We start from the raw sequence: 19451 nt of genomic DNA on the forward strand, positions 1-19451 counted from the left end.
ACATTGAGAAAGATCTTACAAAAGCATTTGAAGATGTGAAGAATTTAGCCTTAGGTTAGAAGAAAACTAAGCAAATGAAAAAATGAGGTAAATTAATAACTCCATGAAAAATGAAAAGTTCTATAAGTAAATATAGTCATAGTATTGGCTTAGCAGATAGTTTTTACACAGTCACAATTATGAAAACACCAAATATGGATTTTTTTTAAAGTATGACATAATTATATTAGGAGAATGAGGGTGTAGAGGAAAAGGTACAAAAGAACTAAAATCTTTGACATGGAGGTTATTATGCTTAGTGAAGTAAGCCAGACAGTCTCCTCAGCAAGTGGTGTTGGGAAAGCCAGACAGCCTCATGTAAATCAATGAAGTTCAAACACTCCCTCACACCATACACAAAAGTAAACTCTAAATGGCTTAAAGACTTAAATATAAGACATAATACCATAAAACTCCCTAGCAAAGAACATAGGCAAAATATTCTTTGACATAAATCATAGCAATATTTTCTTAGATCAGCCCAAAGCAAAAGAAATAAAAGCAAAAATAAACAAATGGGACCTAATCAAACTTATACACTTTTGCACAGCAAAGGAAACCATAAACAAAACAAAAAGACAACCTATGCACTGGGAGAAAATATCTGCAAATGATGAGACCAATAAGGGCTTAATTTCCAAAATATACAAACAGCTCTCTCAATATCAAAAATATAAACAAGCCAATCAAACAATGGCAGAAGACCTAAATAGAAATTTCTCCAAAGAAGACACAGATGGCCAATAGGCACATGAAAAGATGTTCAACATCTCTAATTGTTAGAGTAATGCAAATCAAAACTGCAATGAGGTATCACCTCACACCGGTCAGAATGGCCATCATCAAAACATCTACAAATAATAAATGCAGGAGAGGGTGTGGAGAAAAGGGAACCCTCCTACACTGTTGGTGGGACTGTAGATCAGTGCAGCCACCATGGAAAACATGAGGGTCCTAAAACAACTAAAAATAGAACTACCATATGATCCAGCAATCCCACTCCTAGGCATGTATCCAGAGAAGATGAAAACTCTAATTCAAAAAGATACATGCAGACTTCCCTGGTGGCACAGGGGTTAAGAATCCGCCTGCCAATGCAGGGGACACAGGTTCGAGCCCTGGTCCGGGAAGATCCCACATGCTGCAGAGCAGCTAAGCCCACGTGCCACAACTACTGAAGCCCGCACGCCTAGAGCCCGTGCTCCGCGACAAGAGAAGCCACCGCAATGAGAAGCCTGTGCACCACAATGAAGAGTAGCCCCCGCTTGCTGCAACTAGAGAAAGCCCACACACAGCAACAAAGACCCAACGCAGCCAAAAATAAATAAATAAATTTATTTTTTAAAAAAAAAGCATAAGAGGAGAAAGGCAAGTTCCTCCTAAGATGACATTGTTCCCAAAAGGCCAGAAAAAAATTTAAAAAAAGAAAAGAAAAGATACATGCACCCCAATGTTCATAGCAGCACTATTTACAATAGCCAAGACATGGAAGCAAGCTAAGTGTCCATCAACAGATGAATGGATAAAGAAGATGTGATACACACACACACACACACACACACACACACACACACAGGAATATTACTCAGTCATAAAAAAAGAATGAAATAATGCCATTTGCAGCAACATGGATGGACTTAGAGATTATCATATTGAATGAAGTCAGACAGAGAAAGACAAATATTATACGATATCACCTGTATGTGGAATCAAAAAATAATAATAAAAATGAACTTTTTTACAAAACAGAAACAGAGTCACAGACATAGAAAACAAACCCAAGGGAAAAGGGTGGGAAGGGATAAATTAGGAGTATGAGATTAACAGATACCACTATATATAAAATAGATAAACAACAAGGATTTACTGTACAGCACAGGGAACTATATTCAATATCTTATAATAACTAACAATGGAAAAGAATCTGAAAAAGAACATAATATGTATATATATCCACAACACTTTGCTATATGCCTAAAACTAACACAGTATTGTAAATCAACTATACTTTAATAAAATTTTTTTTAAAAATTTTAATAAAATAAAACTAGTGAATATAACAAAAAAGAAACAAACTCACAGATAAAGAGAACAAACCAGTGGTTACCAGTGAGGAGAGGGAATTGGGTAAGGGCAAGATAGGGATAGGGGATAAAGAGGTACAAACTACTATGTATAAAATAAATAAGCTATAAGGATATGTTGTACAGCACAGGGAATATGACCAATATTTTATAATAACTATCAATGAAGTATAATCTATAAAAATTTTGAATCACTATGTTGTACATTGGAAACTAATATAATACTGTAAATCAACTATACCTCAATATAAAAATAAAATAACTTAAGAAAGAACTAAAATCCTCATCAACCATAATAAGAATTTAACAAAAAGTCTGTCAACAAGAATTAAGATAACTTTTATGCATGCGTTATCAATTAGAAATGTGGAAGTTTAAAAAAAAAACAGATAGGGCTTCCCTGGTGGCACAGTGGTTAAGAATCCACCTGCCAATGCAGAGGACACAGGTTCAAGACCTCGTCCAGGAAGATCCCACATGCCGCGGAGCAACTAAGCCCATGCACCACAACTACTGAGCCTGTGCTCTACTGCCCGCGAGCCACAACTACTGAGCCCACGTGCTACAACTACTGAAGCCTGCATGCCTAGAGCCCGTGCTCTGCAACAAGAGAAGCCACCGCACTGCAATGAAGAGGAGCCCCCGCTTGCCGCAACTAGAGAAAGGTCGTGCGCAGCAATGAAGACCCAATACAGCCAAAAATAAAATAAATTTAAAAAAAATAAAATAAAATAAATAAAAAATTTTAAAAAAATTTTTTAAAAGATAAATACAAGAAGAAACAGCTAAGAGTTGAAAGTGGGGGTAGGAAATTCTGTTTTATAAATAGACCTCTTAGCACTATTTGACATTTTAAAATATACATGTATTACTTTTCAAAAAAAATTTTTTTTCAATTTTTAAATAAGTGATTTAGAGTTTTAATTTTTCAGGAAGAAAATGTTCTCTTCTAAATTAGAACACAGTTTGTAAGACCAATATCAAAGAGCTTTCCCTGGCAATCTTCATAATTACCAGCTGAAAATCAAGGGTAATGATAACAAGAAATCCCTTATGGGCTGAATTGTGTCTCCCCCCACATTCGTATGTTGAAGTCCTAATCCCTAGTACCTCAGAATGTGATAGTATTTGGAAATAAGGCCTTTAAAGAGATGACTAAGTTAAAATGAAACAGTTGGGGTAGGTCCTGATCCAACCTGACAAGTGTGCCTTTAGGAGGAAATATGGATACACAGAGAAAGAGCAGAGGTACACACAGGAAACCACGTGAGGACAGTGAGAGAAGGCAGCCATCTGCACACTAAGGAGAGAGGCCTCAGAAGAAACCAAACCTTGATCTCAGACTTTTAGCCTCTAGACTGTGAGAAAATGAATTTCTGTTGTCAAAGCCATTCGGTCTGCAATATTTTTGTTATGGCAGATTAATACAATATTTTTTACTATTTCCAAATTGAAAACTCAGCATTGATATTTTAAACTCCTTGTATTTAAAACATTATTTTAAACAAAGAATTTTTCTCATTATTCCAATCTAAATAGACTTTCCTGCTTGATCTGGGACTTGGGATGGAGCCGAGCCTGACCATCCTTTAAAAACCCGCAAGGATTAGGAACCACTGCAGGTTTTTAATCACGGGAGCAATGAGATTATTATTTTTTCTAAAAGAAAAAAAAAGACGCATTATTTGCTCCTCACTTAATATGTGCTCTTGATGATTTAACAATAAGAAGTTTAGAATTTTAGAACTAAAGAGAACCTTACAGATCATCAGGTCCAATGGTTTTCAACAATTTAACATTTTTTTCCCCACCAAGCTAACCAAGACAATGAGTGAAGGGATCTTCTGCCCCATGAAACCCCCTGCAATTGAGAGGGGTGGAACAGGGGATGGGGTGGTTCCTCATTATTTTGAATTTTTTAAGCATTTGCTACTTTGCTTAAATATTTTAGTTAATAATACTAAATTTAAGGTTAGGTTACACAGATATTTCACAATGGAAGAAAAAGTCTTTGTTAAATAAGACTCAAAGAAAAGTGTTTAAATCAGAGTCCTAACTCAGTCCCTTTCAAGAATGTAATTTACCACCTAAGTTCACCTTCCATTTTGTCCGCATCCTTTCTTTTTTTTTTTCATAAAAAAAAATTGAGATTTTACTGGTTGTTTTGAGGATCAGCACAGACATTTAAATTGTATACAATTATTTTTTTTTTCTTGGCTGTGTTGGATCTTTGCTGCTGTGCACGGGCTTTCTCTAGTTGCGGCGAGCGGGGGCTACTCTTCATTGCAGTGCACAGGCTTCTCACTGCGGTGGCTTCTCTTGTTGCGGAGCACAGGCTCTAGGTGTGTGGGCTCCAGTAGTTGTGGCACATGGGCTCAGCAGTTGTGGCTCACGGGCTCTAGAGCGCAGGCTAAGTAGTTGTGGTGCACAGGATTAGTTGCTCCGAGGCACATGGGATCTTCCCGGACCAGGGCTTGAACCTGTGTCCCCTGCATTGGCAGGCAGATACTTAACCACTGTGCCACCAGGGAAGTTCCTAAATTGTATACAATTCTTAACATACGTACCCAAAATCTAAAAAGTCATGTAGTTGTGATTCTTTTCTGAACAGTTATTCCAGTGACTTTCCAGCTTAAAATTTGGAGGCAAATTTTCCTTGACAGGATATCAAGTTCCAATATCTTCAAATACTGATATGCTGTTACATTGTAACACATAATTCACAATTTAATATCGTATACACTACATACTCAAATTGTCAGTTGTTCACAGCACATTAACAAAGTTACGAGAAGAACTGGACTACCACAACCAAAGATGTTACAGAGTACACAAAATTCTGACCAGGAGAGCCAAGATCAAGGAGTGAGTGGTTTGCTTTAGGAAACAATTCAACCAAAAACAACATGGGAAAAGAAGTAATTTAAAGTGTTTAAGACATTAAATGCACAACTGACTCCAAACTGCCATTTAGTATGCTTTGTATTATAGGATATAAAAGCTACCCCTCATCTATGGAATGTTAAGCTGACACCTAAGATAATCAAAGCCTTCCATATTCAATATCCCACTATTTTCTGGTTGCACCAAAAAATAAACAACCAGCAAATGATTTCACCTCTTAAAAAAAAAATGCATTTACACTTAAAAAATGGGATAAGGTGGGATTCCCTCCTTTTTAAAAATGTTTCTAGAGCTACTAAAACACTTGCATTTACAAAATAGTTGATAAAAATATTCCTCTGGATTGTACAAGAAGGGAGACAGGGACCACTGATAGGACCGGATGTGTGATGTTAATCAGAGTTGCTTCTTTCTCTCCTGCTTCATCAGAGGCTGGGCTCTTCTCATTTTTAGTTTCTCTGTTTTCTGCAGGTACGTCTTCTTTAGTCTCTTGGTTAGCCACTTCAGCCTGTTTTCCCTTTGCTCCCCTTTTCCCTTTTGTCTGCACTTTTTTGGCTGAAGATTTATCCTTTCCTGCTGCCTTTTTTTGGCTTCGTTTCCACTTTTGCGGGAGCCGGTTTAGCTGACAACCTCGCCGATCTCCTCTCGGGCTCCCCCTTCGCTGCCCCCTCCTTGGCGGAGCTGACCTTCCTCTTGGGCATTGTGGCGGCGGCGTGCCGAGAGCCTTCGCGAAGCTGGGCTGCCTGGCCGCTGCCGCTCTTCCCGCCGCCCGAGCTGCTGGGACCCGCCCAGATCCTTTCTTAACCTTCACAATACTCCCACAATACAAATCTTCCCAGCAAATGAGCGAATGTTGAACCGCAACATAGTCTAACCCAAAGGATTATCAGGGAATCATAATGTAAAAGTGCCATTTTTTAAAAAACATCTTTGGAGTATAATGCTTTACAATGGTGTGTTAGTTTCTGCTGTATAACAAGTGAATCAGCTATGTGTATATACATATATCCCCATATCTCCTCCCTCTTGCGTGTCCCTCCCACCCTCCCTGTCCCACCCCTCTACGTGGTCACAAAGCACCGAGCTGATCTCCCTGTGCTATGCGGTTGCTTCCCACTAGCTATCTATTTTACATTTGTTAGTGTATATATGGCCATGCCACTCTCTCACTTCGTCCCAGCTTACCCTCCCCCCTTCCCATGTCCTCAAGTCCATTCTCTGTGACTGTGTCTTTATTCCTGTCCTGCCCCTAGGTTCTTCAGAACCATTTTTTTTCTTAAATTCCATATATATGTGTTAGCATACAGTATTTTTCTCTTTCTGACTTAATTCACTCTGTATGACAGACTCTAGGTCCACCCACCTCACTACAAATAACTCAATTTCGTTTCTTTTTATGGCTGAGTAATATTCCATTATATATATGTGCCACTTCTTCTTTATCCATTAATCTGTCGATGGACACTTAGGTTGCTTCCATATCCTGGCTACTGTAAATAGTGCTGCAATGAACATTGTGGTACATGACTCTTTTTGAATTATGGTTTTCTCCAGGTATATGCCCAGTAGTGGGACTGCTGGGTCATATGGTAGTTCTCTTTTTCATTTTTTAAGGAACCTCCATACTGTTCTCCATAGTGGCTGCATCAATTTACATTGCCACCAACAGTGCAAGAGAGTTCCCTTTTCTCCACACCCTCTCCAGCATTTACTGTTTGTAGATTTTCTGATGATGGCCATTCTGACTGGTGTGAGGTGATACCTCATTGCAGTTTTGATTTGCATTTCTCTAATGATTAGTGACGTTGAGCATCCTTTCATGTGTTTGTTGGCAATCTGTGAAACACAAAAGACCCCGAATTGCCAAAGCAATCTTGAGAAAGAAAAACGGAGCTGGAGGAATCAGGCTCCCTGACTTCAGACTATACTACAAAGCTACAGTAATCAAGACAGTATGGTACTGGCACAAAAACAGAAATATAGATCAATGGAACAGGATAGAAAGCCCAGAGATAAACCCACACACATATGGTCACCTTATCTTTGATAAAGGAGGCAAGAATATACAGTGGAGAAAAGACAGCCTCTTCAATAAGTGGTGCTGGGAAAACTGGACAGCTACATGTAAAAGAATGAAATTAGAACACTCCCTAACACCATACACAAAAATAAACTCAAAATGGATTAAAGACCTAAATGTAAAAAAAAAAAATCCTAAATATAAGGCCAGACACTATAAATCTCTTAGAGGAAAACATAAGCAGAACACTCTATGACATAAATCACAGCAAGATCCTTTTTGACCCACCTCCTAGAGAAAGGGAAATAAAAACAAAAATAAATAAATGGGACCTAATGAAAAGCTTAAAAGCTTTTGCACAGCAAAGGAAACCATAAACAAGACGAAAAGACAACCCTCAGAATGGGAGAAAATGTTTGCAAACGAAGCAACTGACAAAGGATTAATCTCCAAAAAGTGTCATTTTTAAACTACTACAGTGTAAAGGGAATCTCTAACTTTTCTTGTAAGTACCATTTATATAGTTCAACTAATCTCAAAACCATCCATGGCTGGCCAATAGGCACATGAAAAGATGCTCAACACTGCTAATCATCAGAGAAATACAAATCAAAACCACAATGAGATATCACATCACATCTGTCAGAATGGCTATCATCAAAAAGTCTACAAATAACAAATGTTGGCAAGGATGTGGAGAAAGGGGAACCCTTGTACACTGCTGGTGGGAATGCAAATTGGTGCAGCCACTATGGAAAATAGTATGGAGGTTCCTCAGAAAACTAAAAGTAGAACTACCATATGATCCAGCAATCCCACTCCTGGGGTATATATCTGAAGAAAACAAAAACACTAATTCGAAAAGATACGTGCACCCCAATGTTCACAGCAGCACTATTTACAGTAGCCAAGACATGGAAGCAACCTAAGTGTCCATCAACAGATGAATGAATAAATAAGATGTGGTATAGATATATATAGAGAGATATAGATATATATATATATATATATCCATATACACACAATGGAATATTACTCAGCCATAAAAAAGAATGACATTTTGCCATTTACAACAACATGGATGCACCTGGAGGGTATTCTGCTATGAAATAAGTCAGACAGAAAGACAAATACTGTATATCATCACTTATACATGGAATCTAAAAAATAAAACAAACTAGTGAATATAACAAAACAGAAACAGACTCACAGATATAGAGAACAAACTAGTGGTTACCAGTGGGGAGAGGGAAGTGGGGAGGGGCAAGATAGAGGTAGGGGATGAAGAGGTACAAACTGTGTATCAATATGAAATAAATAATCTACAAGGATATATTGTACAGCACAGGGAATATAGCTAACATTTTATATTAACTTTAAATGGAGTATAAATCTATAAAAATTTTGAATCACTATGTTGTATACCTGAAATGAATATAATACTGTAAATCAACTATACCTCAATTAAAAAAAAAACAACAAAAGAACCATTCATAGCTAAGAAATTATAGAAGCTTCCTGAAAGATGGCATGGTAACAGAATGCACTGTATATATTTCCATCAAAACATCATTAAAATATATATGAAATCAGTGAGGAAGAAAAACCTATAGTCACAGCTGAAATGAACTGTAGAAATCAAGCACATTCTAATTTCTGATAAGGTTTTCTCCAGTCTCCAGTACCAATGAGATGTGATTAAGAGGAGTCAACTTGACTGTTAAACCCAAATTCAGGAAGTATCTTCTTTCTGAGACCTAATTTATTGATACTGAGTAAGTACTCATCTCATCTGTCCCAACTACCCCCCAAAACTCCAAGCATGGCTTGGTAGGAACCTTTTCCCATTAACTGCACAACTGAAACAGAACTGGGAAATAGCAACAATACCAGTTAATATTGGCAGAATCCATTTGGGTCTAAACTCCAATTCATCACCCAATTCATCAACTGGTTGATGAAACTCCAATTCATTGACCACTCTCCTCTTATACCATACTCTGCTTAACTTATTTTCAACCCCAATTAACTTTAAGAAACAATTAGGGCTTATCTGAAACTCTTGATGTACATTCTGTCATTAAATAAGGACCTGGAATAGGAGATTCAAAGCATTCTCTCAAATTCATTCATTTGGCCTTATGTATGGAGCATCTTCTATACGCCAGTTAACGCTGCCAGGGAAAGTACCAATGGAAAGCAGTCTGGGTCCCTGGGACCTTCCTGGCCTCTGAAGAGGACGAAAAGTAACTGTAAGGTAAGAAACACCAAAACGAGTACAAAAGAATTAAACAAGCAAACAAAAAGAATGGACATTAATAATGCTCACTTGAGAAATATGTGAATGTTTTAGGAAAATTATTAACTATTTCATGGTGATAAGAAAATAAAGAAGTTATGAAATAAGAGAGTGCAAGACAAACTTTACAACAGAACAACTAAAATCATTTAGAAAGCAGTAAGTTGCAGCAGATATGTGACAGAAAATTTTATGGAGCACATACCAAAAAGTTAGGAAGAAATTAGCAAGAGTAGGAGGGAAGGTGATAGACAAGGCATAGGGAATCAAGTAAAATTCAACTCATGAGTAATAAGGAGTAGAATATCATTCCACCTATAAATAACAGACACCCCCCCCCAAAAAAATAAAGAAGGCAGAATAAACAGAATGAAATCAATCACAAGATAATCAAGGTATAGCTCAACTTTTTTCTAAAACTTGAGCATTTCATCAAATTATAAATTAATTAGAAGTATAGAGGCATAACTTCTTCACTTTTGAAACAGTGGAAGAAATCACAGACGTGTGATTGCATAAATATTCAAACAAAAATTAAGACAATGTCAGGGAGGGGGAAGGTGTCATGACAACAACTATAAAGATATCATTCAAATTCTCACACATACACAGACATTCCAAACTAAGTCAGTAGGCAGAGTACATGATCAGTTTGGGTTTTTTTGTTTTTGTTTTAATATTTATTTACTTATTTGGTTGCACTGGGTCTTAGTTGTGGCAGGCAGGCTCCTTAGTTGTGGCATGCGAACTCCCAGTTGCTGCATGCATGTGGGATCTAGTTTCCTGACTAGGGATAGAACCCAGGCCCCCTGTGTTGGGAGTGCGGAGTCTTAACCACTGCGCCACCAGGGAAGTCCCAACAGTTTGGTTCTTTTAATGGAATGTTAGTATAATAATTCCTTTTTCATGGCTGTGTAAACCAACCGTACATTTTAGGGCAATAAAAGGGCAATTACTGTCCTAGAATAGCATTAAGGGTGCTATTTCATTTTTTTTTTAATTTGTTGTTCCTCTACTTGTAATTTAACTTAGAATTAAGTAAATGAAAAAATGTGCATAAATATGTTTATTACAGTGTCTTATGTAAGAACAAATACTGCAATTAACCTAAATGACCAATTTCAGAGAACAGTTTAGTATATTGTCATTCCAACATAACAGACTCTCATAGAAAAACTACATGAAATGCTCTCATAAACATGAAAAGAACAAACAAAAATTGTATATGTATTCTACATTTTCCAGCTCTACAAAAATATTTACATAAAAATGATAATGTGCCATAATTAAAATAGTTATTCTACACTGATCTTTCTTTCAAATTTTACTTACTTTTTAATATTCTTTTCAATTAAGAAAAATTTCAAAGAGAAGGAAAAAGCAATGATAGGTATTCACAGATTCATCTTTTTCAGGAGTAGGGCTAAGCACCCAATTCCACTTCCACATGAGAAGGCAATCTGCGTGCAGAGCATGGGCTTTGCCGTCACAAAGACCTGGGCTTTGGTGCTGCATGAAGGTATTTACTAAATGTTCGACTTGAACAAGTTAAATTACTTCAACCTTCTATTCAAAATCAGAATACCACGTACTCCATAAGGGTGACACGAAGTAGGCTTTGTAAAGCACTTTCCATAGTGACCGGCACAGTTCAGTGCTCAATAAAGAAAGGATGGCTATTGCTATTTAGGGTTATTTATTTTCCATTGCTCCCAAACCTGTCCCCCATTCCTAGCTAATCAGTCCTAAATTTTCTGATTTAATCCTATATAGCCAATCTTATCTCAGCTCTTTGATTTGTCCCTTTTATCCACTTAGATCCAGGTACATAATAAGTACTAAATAAATAATAGCTGTAATTTCTATGCATCTAGTTTCCATCACCATAAGCTTCAATCTCACTAACCTGTTCCATCCTCCTCCATCCCATCAATACCAGAGATTTCTAGCTTCCAAAGTTCAACCCATTTCCTAACTTTGGTTAATTTTCAACATAATATTGCTAGACATATATATACATAGTGCCAAGTCCTTGACAGGGATTTCACCTACTACCCAAAAACTATAGAAACACTTATTCTGTCATAGAAGAGCACAGAGGTGAAAACAGGTTCATTTGACTTAAGTTGAAATCAGATATTTTTAAATGACTACTACTTTTTAAAATATAAATCTAGTTGATTTATAATACATAATTAAGGTATACAACTCACTAGTTAATATTCATGACATACCCACTTTGTACCCAAACATACTGACTCTAACTCTCACCAACCCTGGAAGACTAGTATTATTAGCAACACTTTACAAGTAACTGAGGCACAGGAAGATGAAATAACTTGCCCAAAGTTACACAGCTAGTGACTGACAAAGCAAAAATACAAAGCCAGATCTGTCTCAAAAACTTGTGCTTTTTCCAAAACGGGTAAGTGAAATGTGATATTTTTAAAAAGATAATCCTCAAAAGAATATTACATAGTATAATAATACTAAATATCCTTTTAATAAAACATAAATAGTAGAAGTTGAACATATCAGCAGAACCCTTAATTTACAGTCTTGTAGTTTTGAAAAGAATAATAGACTGAATTCCCCATACTAATAAGACTTATTCTAAAAATTCATTCATATATTTAAGAAATAATTATTGAGCACCTGCACCTACTATGTGCCAGACACTGCTACTATGACCTTTTTCTTGTATAAGAAAAATAAATCCAGTCTAATAAAAACCTGCTTCCTATTGATTTCAATGTTTTAAAACAAGATACCAAAGAAGACATTTTATTCATTCTATTAAACCAGTTTAAAAGTTACTCAAAAAGTACAATTGGTCCTTGAACAACACGGGTTTGAACTGCAAGAGTCCATTTATACTAGGATTTCTTTCAGTAAATAAACATTCAGCCTCCCTATCCCCGTATGCAGAACCTGAGGGTATGGAGGGCCGACTGTACTATGTCCCTTAATATAAGGGACTTGAGCATCCACAGATTTTGGTATCCTCAGGGACTCCTGGAACCAATCCCTCACAGATACTGAGGGATGACTGCATCATAAGGGAGAAATTAAGAACATAAAACTAAAAGCACATAGGGATTTCCCTGGCGGTCCAGTGGTTAGGACTCAGGGCTTTCACTGCCAGGCCCTGGGTTCAGGCCCTGGCTTCAAGCCCTGGTCAGGGAACTAAGATCCTGCAAGCCGTGCACCACGGCCAAATAAATAAATAAATAAAAGCACATAAACTGTAATGGCAAGTGCAGTGGGTTGAAAAGTGTCCCCCTCCCCACAAACTCATGTCTACTATAACCACAGAATGGGATCTTATTTGGAAATAGGGTCTTTGGGGGTGTACTTAGTTAAGGATCTCAGGATGAAATCATCCTAGATGTAGGGTGGGCTCTATGTCTAATGACTGGTGTCCTTATAAGAAAAGGAGAGAACACAGGCACACACACACAAATGGGGCCATGTGAAGACGAGCAGAGAATGGAGTTTTGCTACCACAAGCCAAGGAACACCAGGAGCCACCAGAAGCTGGAAGAGGCAAGAAACAGATTCTCCCCTAAAGCCTTCAGAGGGAGTGTAACCCTACTAAACCCTTGATTTCGGACTTATGGCCTCCAGAACTCCAAAACAATTTCTGTTGTTTTAAGCCACCCAGTTTGTGGTACTTTGTTACTGCAGCCCTAGGAAACTGATAGGTTTATGATATTCACCATTAAAATCAACAAGTTAACAAAAGTAATCTTTTTTGAAAACAGGTTTTCTAAACTGAACTACACATGTCCAAGAATTCTTTTTTTTAAATAAATTTATTTATTTATTTATTTTTGGCTGCGTTGGGTCTTCATTGCTGTGCACAGGCTTTCTCTAGTTGCGGCGAGCGGGGGCTACTCTTCGTTGCGGTGCGTGGGCTTCTCATTGTGGTGGCTTCTCTTGTTGCAGAGTACGGGCCCTAGGCGCGTGGGCTTCAGTAGTTGTGGCTCACAGGCTCAGTAGTTGTGGCTCACAGGCTCTAGAGCGCAGGCTCAGTAGTTGTGGCGCACGGGCTTAGTTGCTCCGCGGCATGTGGGATCTTCCCGGACCAGGGATTGAACCCATGTCCCCTGCATTGGCAGGCGGATTCTTTTTTTTTTTTTTTAATAAATTTATTTATTTTATTTATTTATTTTTGGCTGTGTTGGGTCTTTGTTGCTGCACATGGGCTTTCTCTAGTTGCGGCGAGCAGGCGCTACTCTTCATTGCAGTGAGCGAGCTTCTCATTGCGGTGCACGTGTTGCGGAGCACGGGCTCTAGGCGCATGGGCTTCAGTAGTTGCAGCACACAGGCTCAGTAGTTGTGGCTCACGGGCTCTAGAGCACAGGCTCAGTAGTTGTGGAGCATGGGCTTAGTTGCTCGGCAGGCGGATTCTTAACCACTGTGCCACCAGGGAAGTCCCATCCAAGAATTCTTAAATGGAACACAGTGATGACGGAGAACCAAGCAAATGTTCACCTTGTATGAGCATCAGTTACTCCCTATGCCCTCACACAGTGACATCCATGGGAGTTACTTCTTGCTCCCAGGCTATTATGTTCCAGCTCCTAGGGTTTTCTGCTTTTTGAAGCTGTGTCTCATCCTTCACAGCCTATCAGGAGTCAACTCACAGCCTCCTCTCCAATGTTCTAATTTCAGGATTCTAAGTTTCTATGGGCTAGAAAAAAATCATAAAACTAAAATTATTAGAATCGACTTTCTAAAGTATGCTCTACAAAACACTAGGACTGGAGACTCTCCACAGAAAAAGAGTTCATAATCAAGGAGTCTGGGAAAGGATGTCTGCTCTCCCTTTTGGAAACTCATTATACATATTAACACAGTAATGGCTCTAAAGAGCCCTGCCGTAAAGAAACCTATCAAACGTTTAACCTGGTATTTCCCAGTCTTAATTGGATACAGGTTTTTCCCTCCAAAGTTTTAAAATATGTCCCAACACTGATGACTCTAAGTATTTTCTCTTTCAGAGTAGGCAGTATCTGTTATTATTTTTCTCCCTTTTTCTTCCCAGCAAAATCTTACTAATTTAAGGCCATAAGATAATATGTTATGTTTTCCTTACTTGTAGGAACACAGATATCTGCCTTGAACCCAACTGCCAATATACTTCAGCATTAGAATTTCAGTAGCATAATATTTTTGAAAATATAGTTACCTTATTATAGCTTAGGAAACACATTATCACATTCCATCCTCACAATAAACCTATGATGCAGGTAATATGAGGCTCTGGGAGATTAATTTGTTGAAGTAAAGCTATTAACTGATCAAGTTGGAACAGGTCTTCTAATTAGGAATATTCCAAGTCTTGCACCTCTCCACTCTACCCCACCATCAAAGTGCAGTGGGAAGGGAAAAAAAGCCTTGGCACAATATCAAAACCTGAACTGTTTTCTCAAAACTAGGCTAAAGATCCTCCAGTGACTTAACTCAGTTGCAGCCAAATTAACTGCTGCTCCGTAAGTCAATCAGTGCAGTAAATGGACTTTGTCAGGAGTATGCGTTACTAAGATATTTCTCCCCTTCTCCAAAGCTCAAAACGTTACTCTTCAGCTGTCACTGTTTTACAGTAATGTTAAGATGTTGCTTTTGAGTGAAATGGAAGACAGGTATTTCTGCCATGGAAGACTTGAGTCATTCACAGCAAAGGTTACCAGAACTTACAATGTCTCCCGCACAACAACAGCAGCAGATGAGTCAACTAAATATTAGCTAACAACCCGTTATCGCTTTCTAAAGGAACTTTGTCTAACTGTAGAACAGTGTAACAGATGCTCTTCTAATCAGATATGTAATCCTGAAGTAAAACAAGATCATACTTTGAAAGAGAGAATTTTAAATACTGATAAAGAGATGCCACAAAGATGGAAATATTCACTAAAGATATTCTAATCACCCAACCATTTCATTCTCACTCTAAAATTGAAAAAAATAAAAATCTCACTGCTAAAAGTATCAGGGAAACAACTTAATCCTAGAGAGGGATGAATTTTAAAAGCTATAGGTGGAAATGTGAGAAAGGTACCTTTTCTTAACCAAACATTTCAGGCATCCCAAAAGGCAAACCAAATACCCATGTTCCACCCAACAGCAGCTTAAGCAGTAAAACATTACAGATGCAACTGAAGCCCAGTCTGACTCCTCCCAGATTCCTTTCTCCTTTCTCTCTCCCTAGAGGTTACCACTACCTTGAATGTGGTGTTTGTCTTTCCCACAGGTATGAAGCCATAAATGATACAGTAACAATGTTTTTCATACGGTTATTTTACAAATTTAATTTTATATATTCTTTTGAATACATAATACCTGCACTACACAATTCAAAACTATAAAAAGATATACAGTGACATGTCCCCCTGCTACCTAGTTCCCCTCCCCTGAACAACTAATGTAAGTTTCGTGTGTATCTTTAAAGAGACACTCTATACATATGCAAGTAGTTACACTTACTTTAATTTGTCCCTGCTCTTTATACACAAATGGTAGGAATACTATATACTTTGTTCTACTATCCCCTTATTTTTTCTAACAGTAATGCATGAGTGTTTTTGCATGTTTTTAAATTTTATATGAATAACATGACTGTATATATTCTTCAACTTCTTGTTTTTGTGGCCTGACCTTATACACTTGAAATTCACCCATGCTGATATATATAGCTCTAATTCACATATCGATTTTTTACTTAAAGAAGCTTTTAAGTAACTTATTTGATTCATTAGAAGAGTCACCTATTTATCTGAAATTGCAGTTTTATATAGAAATACTCACCAAATTAATAAATCCATTGTATGTATAAACAACTCATTTGCCAAAGGCTACCCACCCTACTAAAGAGGCATCTTCTTTTGGAAAACTAACAAAAACTGTCATTTAAATTTACTGCAATAGTAACATGACTCTGTTCATCCACGCTTTTATAATTGTTCTACCTGGGAGGAAAGGGGAGTAGACACCACAAGGGAGTGGAGACTAACACCCTGACAACCGGAGCTGGGGGGCGGGGAAGTATCTTGGAAATAATAAGATAATTCAAGCATAATCCCAAACTAACCCTAGTTGTCTATTTAAAGTTTCCCCTCAAAATGTTACCATTAAATTACCAAAGGATTTTTTTTAAACCTGTAACAAGAAACAAAATAATTCATATGAATTTAAAGTCCTCTCTGCCCCCGCAATAAGTTTCCTATAAGATGGAATACCATATCGGGAATTTTTCTGCATATCTGTATCACATCCTCCATTAGACTCCTTTTCTATGTTAAATTTAGCAATGTGTATGACTAATTTTAAAACCTCTATCTAATCCAAATTGTCTCCATTGAAATATGTAGCTAATCATATAATTTATAAGAATTCTTGTCAAATTCTTGGCTACTGTAAGTTACCATCGTCACCACTACAGTGGCTATTTTTGCTTGCTCACTGGGCAGCTATGTCCCCCTTCCTCTCTTCTAAAAAAAAACCATTTCTGTGTAGGTATCTACTCTGTCCCCCCATACTATTCAAGTACTTCAGAAGAAGATGTCCCCCACACACAACACACGTCCAAGAGTGGGCCATATTCCTCTAAGAGTAATACCATCTCCCCTGCTAGTGCCTACTTATAGGAACACAAACCTAAGCCAGTTAGCACATGGTATCCCTGGCCAGAGGGACTGACTGAGCCAATTAGACTCATGAGGGCTATGCTGGGGCTTCCTTGCTCTGGACAGAGAACCACAGAAAGAGATGTTCTTGGCTAGGCTGAGTTGCATTTTCTTATTCGGGGCAGAAAGCATCCCAACTGTTTAACAACTTTAAAAAATACACTGGTTGAAGATTTTGACCACCATCAATTAATGTATTTATGAACAAATGAACCATATCTGTAAAACCTATGATCCTTTGACTAATACTGGCCTTTCTATATTTGGAGAGATTGTTGACTTTGACAGTGTGTGGTATTTCAAGAGAAGCACATGTGGAGGAGTGAAGGTTAAGGAATAGCAGTCGCTGGAGGGATTCAAGGCACAGCCACATCACAGATCAAACCCAGGAAATGAGAAATATCCTCTTGCTTTCCTATCTGCCAGGCCAAAAGCCACCTAGCCAATAAGAAAGTGAGACCTGACTCTGCTCAGGTCTATATTGGGAAAACAATGAGTATCCTAATCCAAACAGAACTCTGGGAGGGGTGAAGGCATCAAAACTGTCATTACTATTTGGGTGGCGTTAATGAGTATTTCTTACAAATACTTATAAACTGGAAGTTTGTAATCGCTAACAAGTAAAGAGACAACATTGCCAAAAATAAATAACTTCAAAAGCACAGAAACATCTTACTGGCCTAATACAGACCCACCCTAATGGCTGTTATTACCCTATTCTGGCATTTGCTTCTTACTTTCTTACATTGTTGGCCTTGCTGATTTTCTTAAGAAGGTTTAGGCAGTTGCTTCCCTGTGGGCTATACAGCAATTTTCCAGTTCTATGACTCAGAAAGAGCAAGAGAAGGAAGGGCTCTCCTCTTCCATCCCTAGATAAAATCAGAAAATGTTTATTTAGCTCCGATAGAGCAAGGCTCAGTTAGTTAATTCACTGTACAGACTTTCACAAACTTTTTTCCCTTTCAAGTCAAATATTTACCAAGAGCTTAGTATATTCAAGTCACAGGCTATTTATCCAAAGCCAATGCATGAATTATTTCTATCAGTTCCATACTTCCTTCCTCTACATCCCTAATAACAACGTCAAATATTTTGAAGAAAAAATATTTATGCCTCACAAAATTTGCAATTAAACTTTTTGTGCCAGCATTGGTGGACTGGAGAGCAAGTTTGTTATTTCCAGAATACTGTATTGAAACAAGGGTAAGCGATTCCACTTTTCTTTAAAAAAATTTTTTTTTTCAAGTAATGTACATAAAACTCTTTATTAAAATATATATATCCTGTGAAAATAAATGGAAACTAACTGCATCAATGAATTAATAAACACTATCTGGAAGCAAAATCTGCACTGCCTACCAGGTTTGGTAATTCAGAAACACTGAAGGCACGGCGTCTGCATTCAGACCATAAACCAAGGATCGCAAATACATGGAGGAACAGTTACATTCATTAACTGCTCCGAAAAAAATTAGTGATCCTTTCCGACGAGATGGCCTTTTTTTTTTTTTTTTTTTAAACTCTGTAAACTACTCCCCAAAGCAACCTTACTTTGGGGGAGCACATTTCACACTTGAGAATCAGCCAGGGCAGGTAAGTCAACAGCCTTCTGAAGAGGACGGAAATATGGACAATGCCGAGGACGGCCAGGGAACCGATGGGCTGGCCCTGAGCCGAGGGATCACAGCTAGGACGAACGGCGGGCCGCCTCGCCGGGGTTCCCGGCCAAGACCCCGGCGCCCCCACCCGGCTAAGGGAGCGGGTAGTGCAGCCCCCGACCGTCCGGCCTGGGAAAGTTCGCACCTCTGCATCCCCGCCCCTCGCACGGACGAGCCCCTCTGGCCGTCGCGCCGTCGCCATGGCGACCAGTCCCCACCCCACCCCCGCCCGCCCTGGGGGCGCCGCTCCGCAGTCCCGCCGTGGCCTCCGGCTCTACTCCGGCAGGAGCCAGGACAGGGACTGCCGAGCCCGGGGGACGAGGAACGCAAGGGGCGAGGGAGGATGAAGAGATGCGAAAGGCGGAAGTCACCCGGATCCCGGGCTGGGGCCGAGCCTTGCCCCGGAGGTCCTCACCCTTCACTTTGCCGAACGTCCCGACCCCCAGCGTGTCTCCCAGGATGTAGTGGCCGATCTTCACCCGCCCGTCGTGTTTCTGCTTCTCGGCTGTCGCCATCTTTCTCCAGGAACTGAGTCTGCGCATGGCGCCGCGGGAGGGGGCGGAGGGGGCGGGCAGGGCCGCGCCGGGGGCGGGCGGGGAGAGGGTGGGGACGCGGGAGGGGAGCCGCGCCGCCGAGCCGCCGCCCTGCGCCGTCCGCCGTGTCCCCGCAGCCGGCCGTCGGGCGCAGACGCTCCCCCTGGCGGGGCTGGCGGGGGTCTCTGGGAGGGGCCCCGGTACCCCGCTCCATGCCCTGCATCCT

General features: G+C 39.2%; 1 protein-coding gene and 1 pseudogene across 3 annotated transcripts in view; both read right to left on the minus strand.

Annotated features, from left to right (window-relative positions):
• Window positions 1-19251, minus strand: part of PRKAA1 (protein kinase AMP-activated catalytic subunit alpha 1) — a 44745-nt gene extending 25494 nt beyond the window's left edge. For 2 of the 3 annotated variants that reach the window (XM_057541068.1, XM_057541067.1), the window contains exons 1-2: window positions 19108-19215; window positions 17780-17903 (exon numbers count right to left, since the gene is read on the minus strand). Coding sequence is in view for 1 of the 3 variants with exons in the window: in XM_057541066.1 (XP_057397049.1) it covers window positions 19108-19234 (127 nt within the window). In the remaining 2 variants the exon portion in view is untranslated. Of the gene's footprint in view, window positions 1-17779; window positions 17904-19107 lie in introns of all 3 variants that reach the window. The other variant, XM_057541066.1, reaches the window with a different exon arrangement.
• Window positions 5038-5728, minus strand: LOC102999967 (non-histone chromosomal protein HMG-14-like; annotated as a pseudogene).
• Window positions 19252-19451: the final 200 nt, after the last annotated feature.

The sequence above is a fragment of the Balaenoptera acutorostrata genome, chromosome 2 (genome assembly GCF_949987535.1).
Source record: "Balaenoptera acutorostrata chromosome 2, mBalAcu1.1, whole genome shotgun sequence".
Lineage (NCBI taxonomy): Eukaryota > Metazoa > Chordata > Mammalia > Artiodactyla > Balaenopteridae > Balaenoptera > Balaenoptera acutorostrata.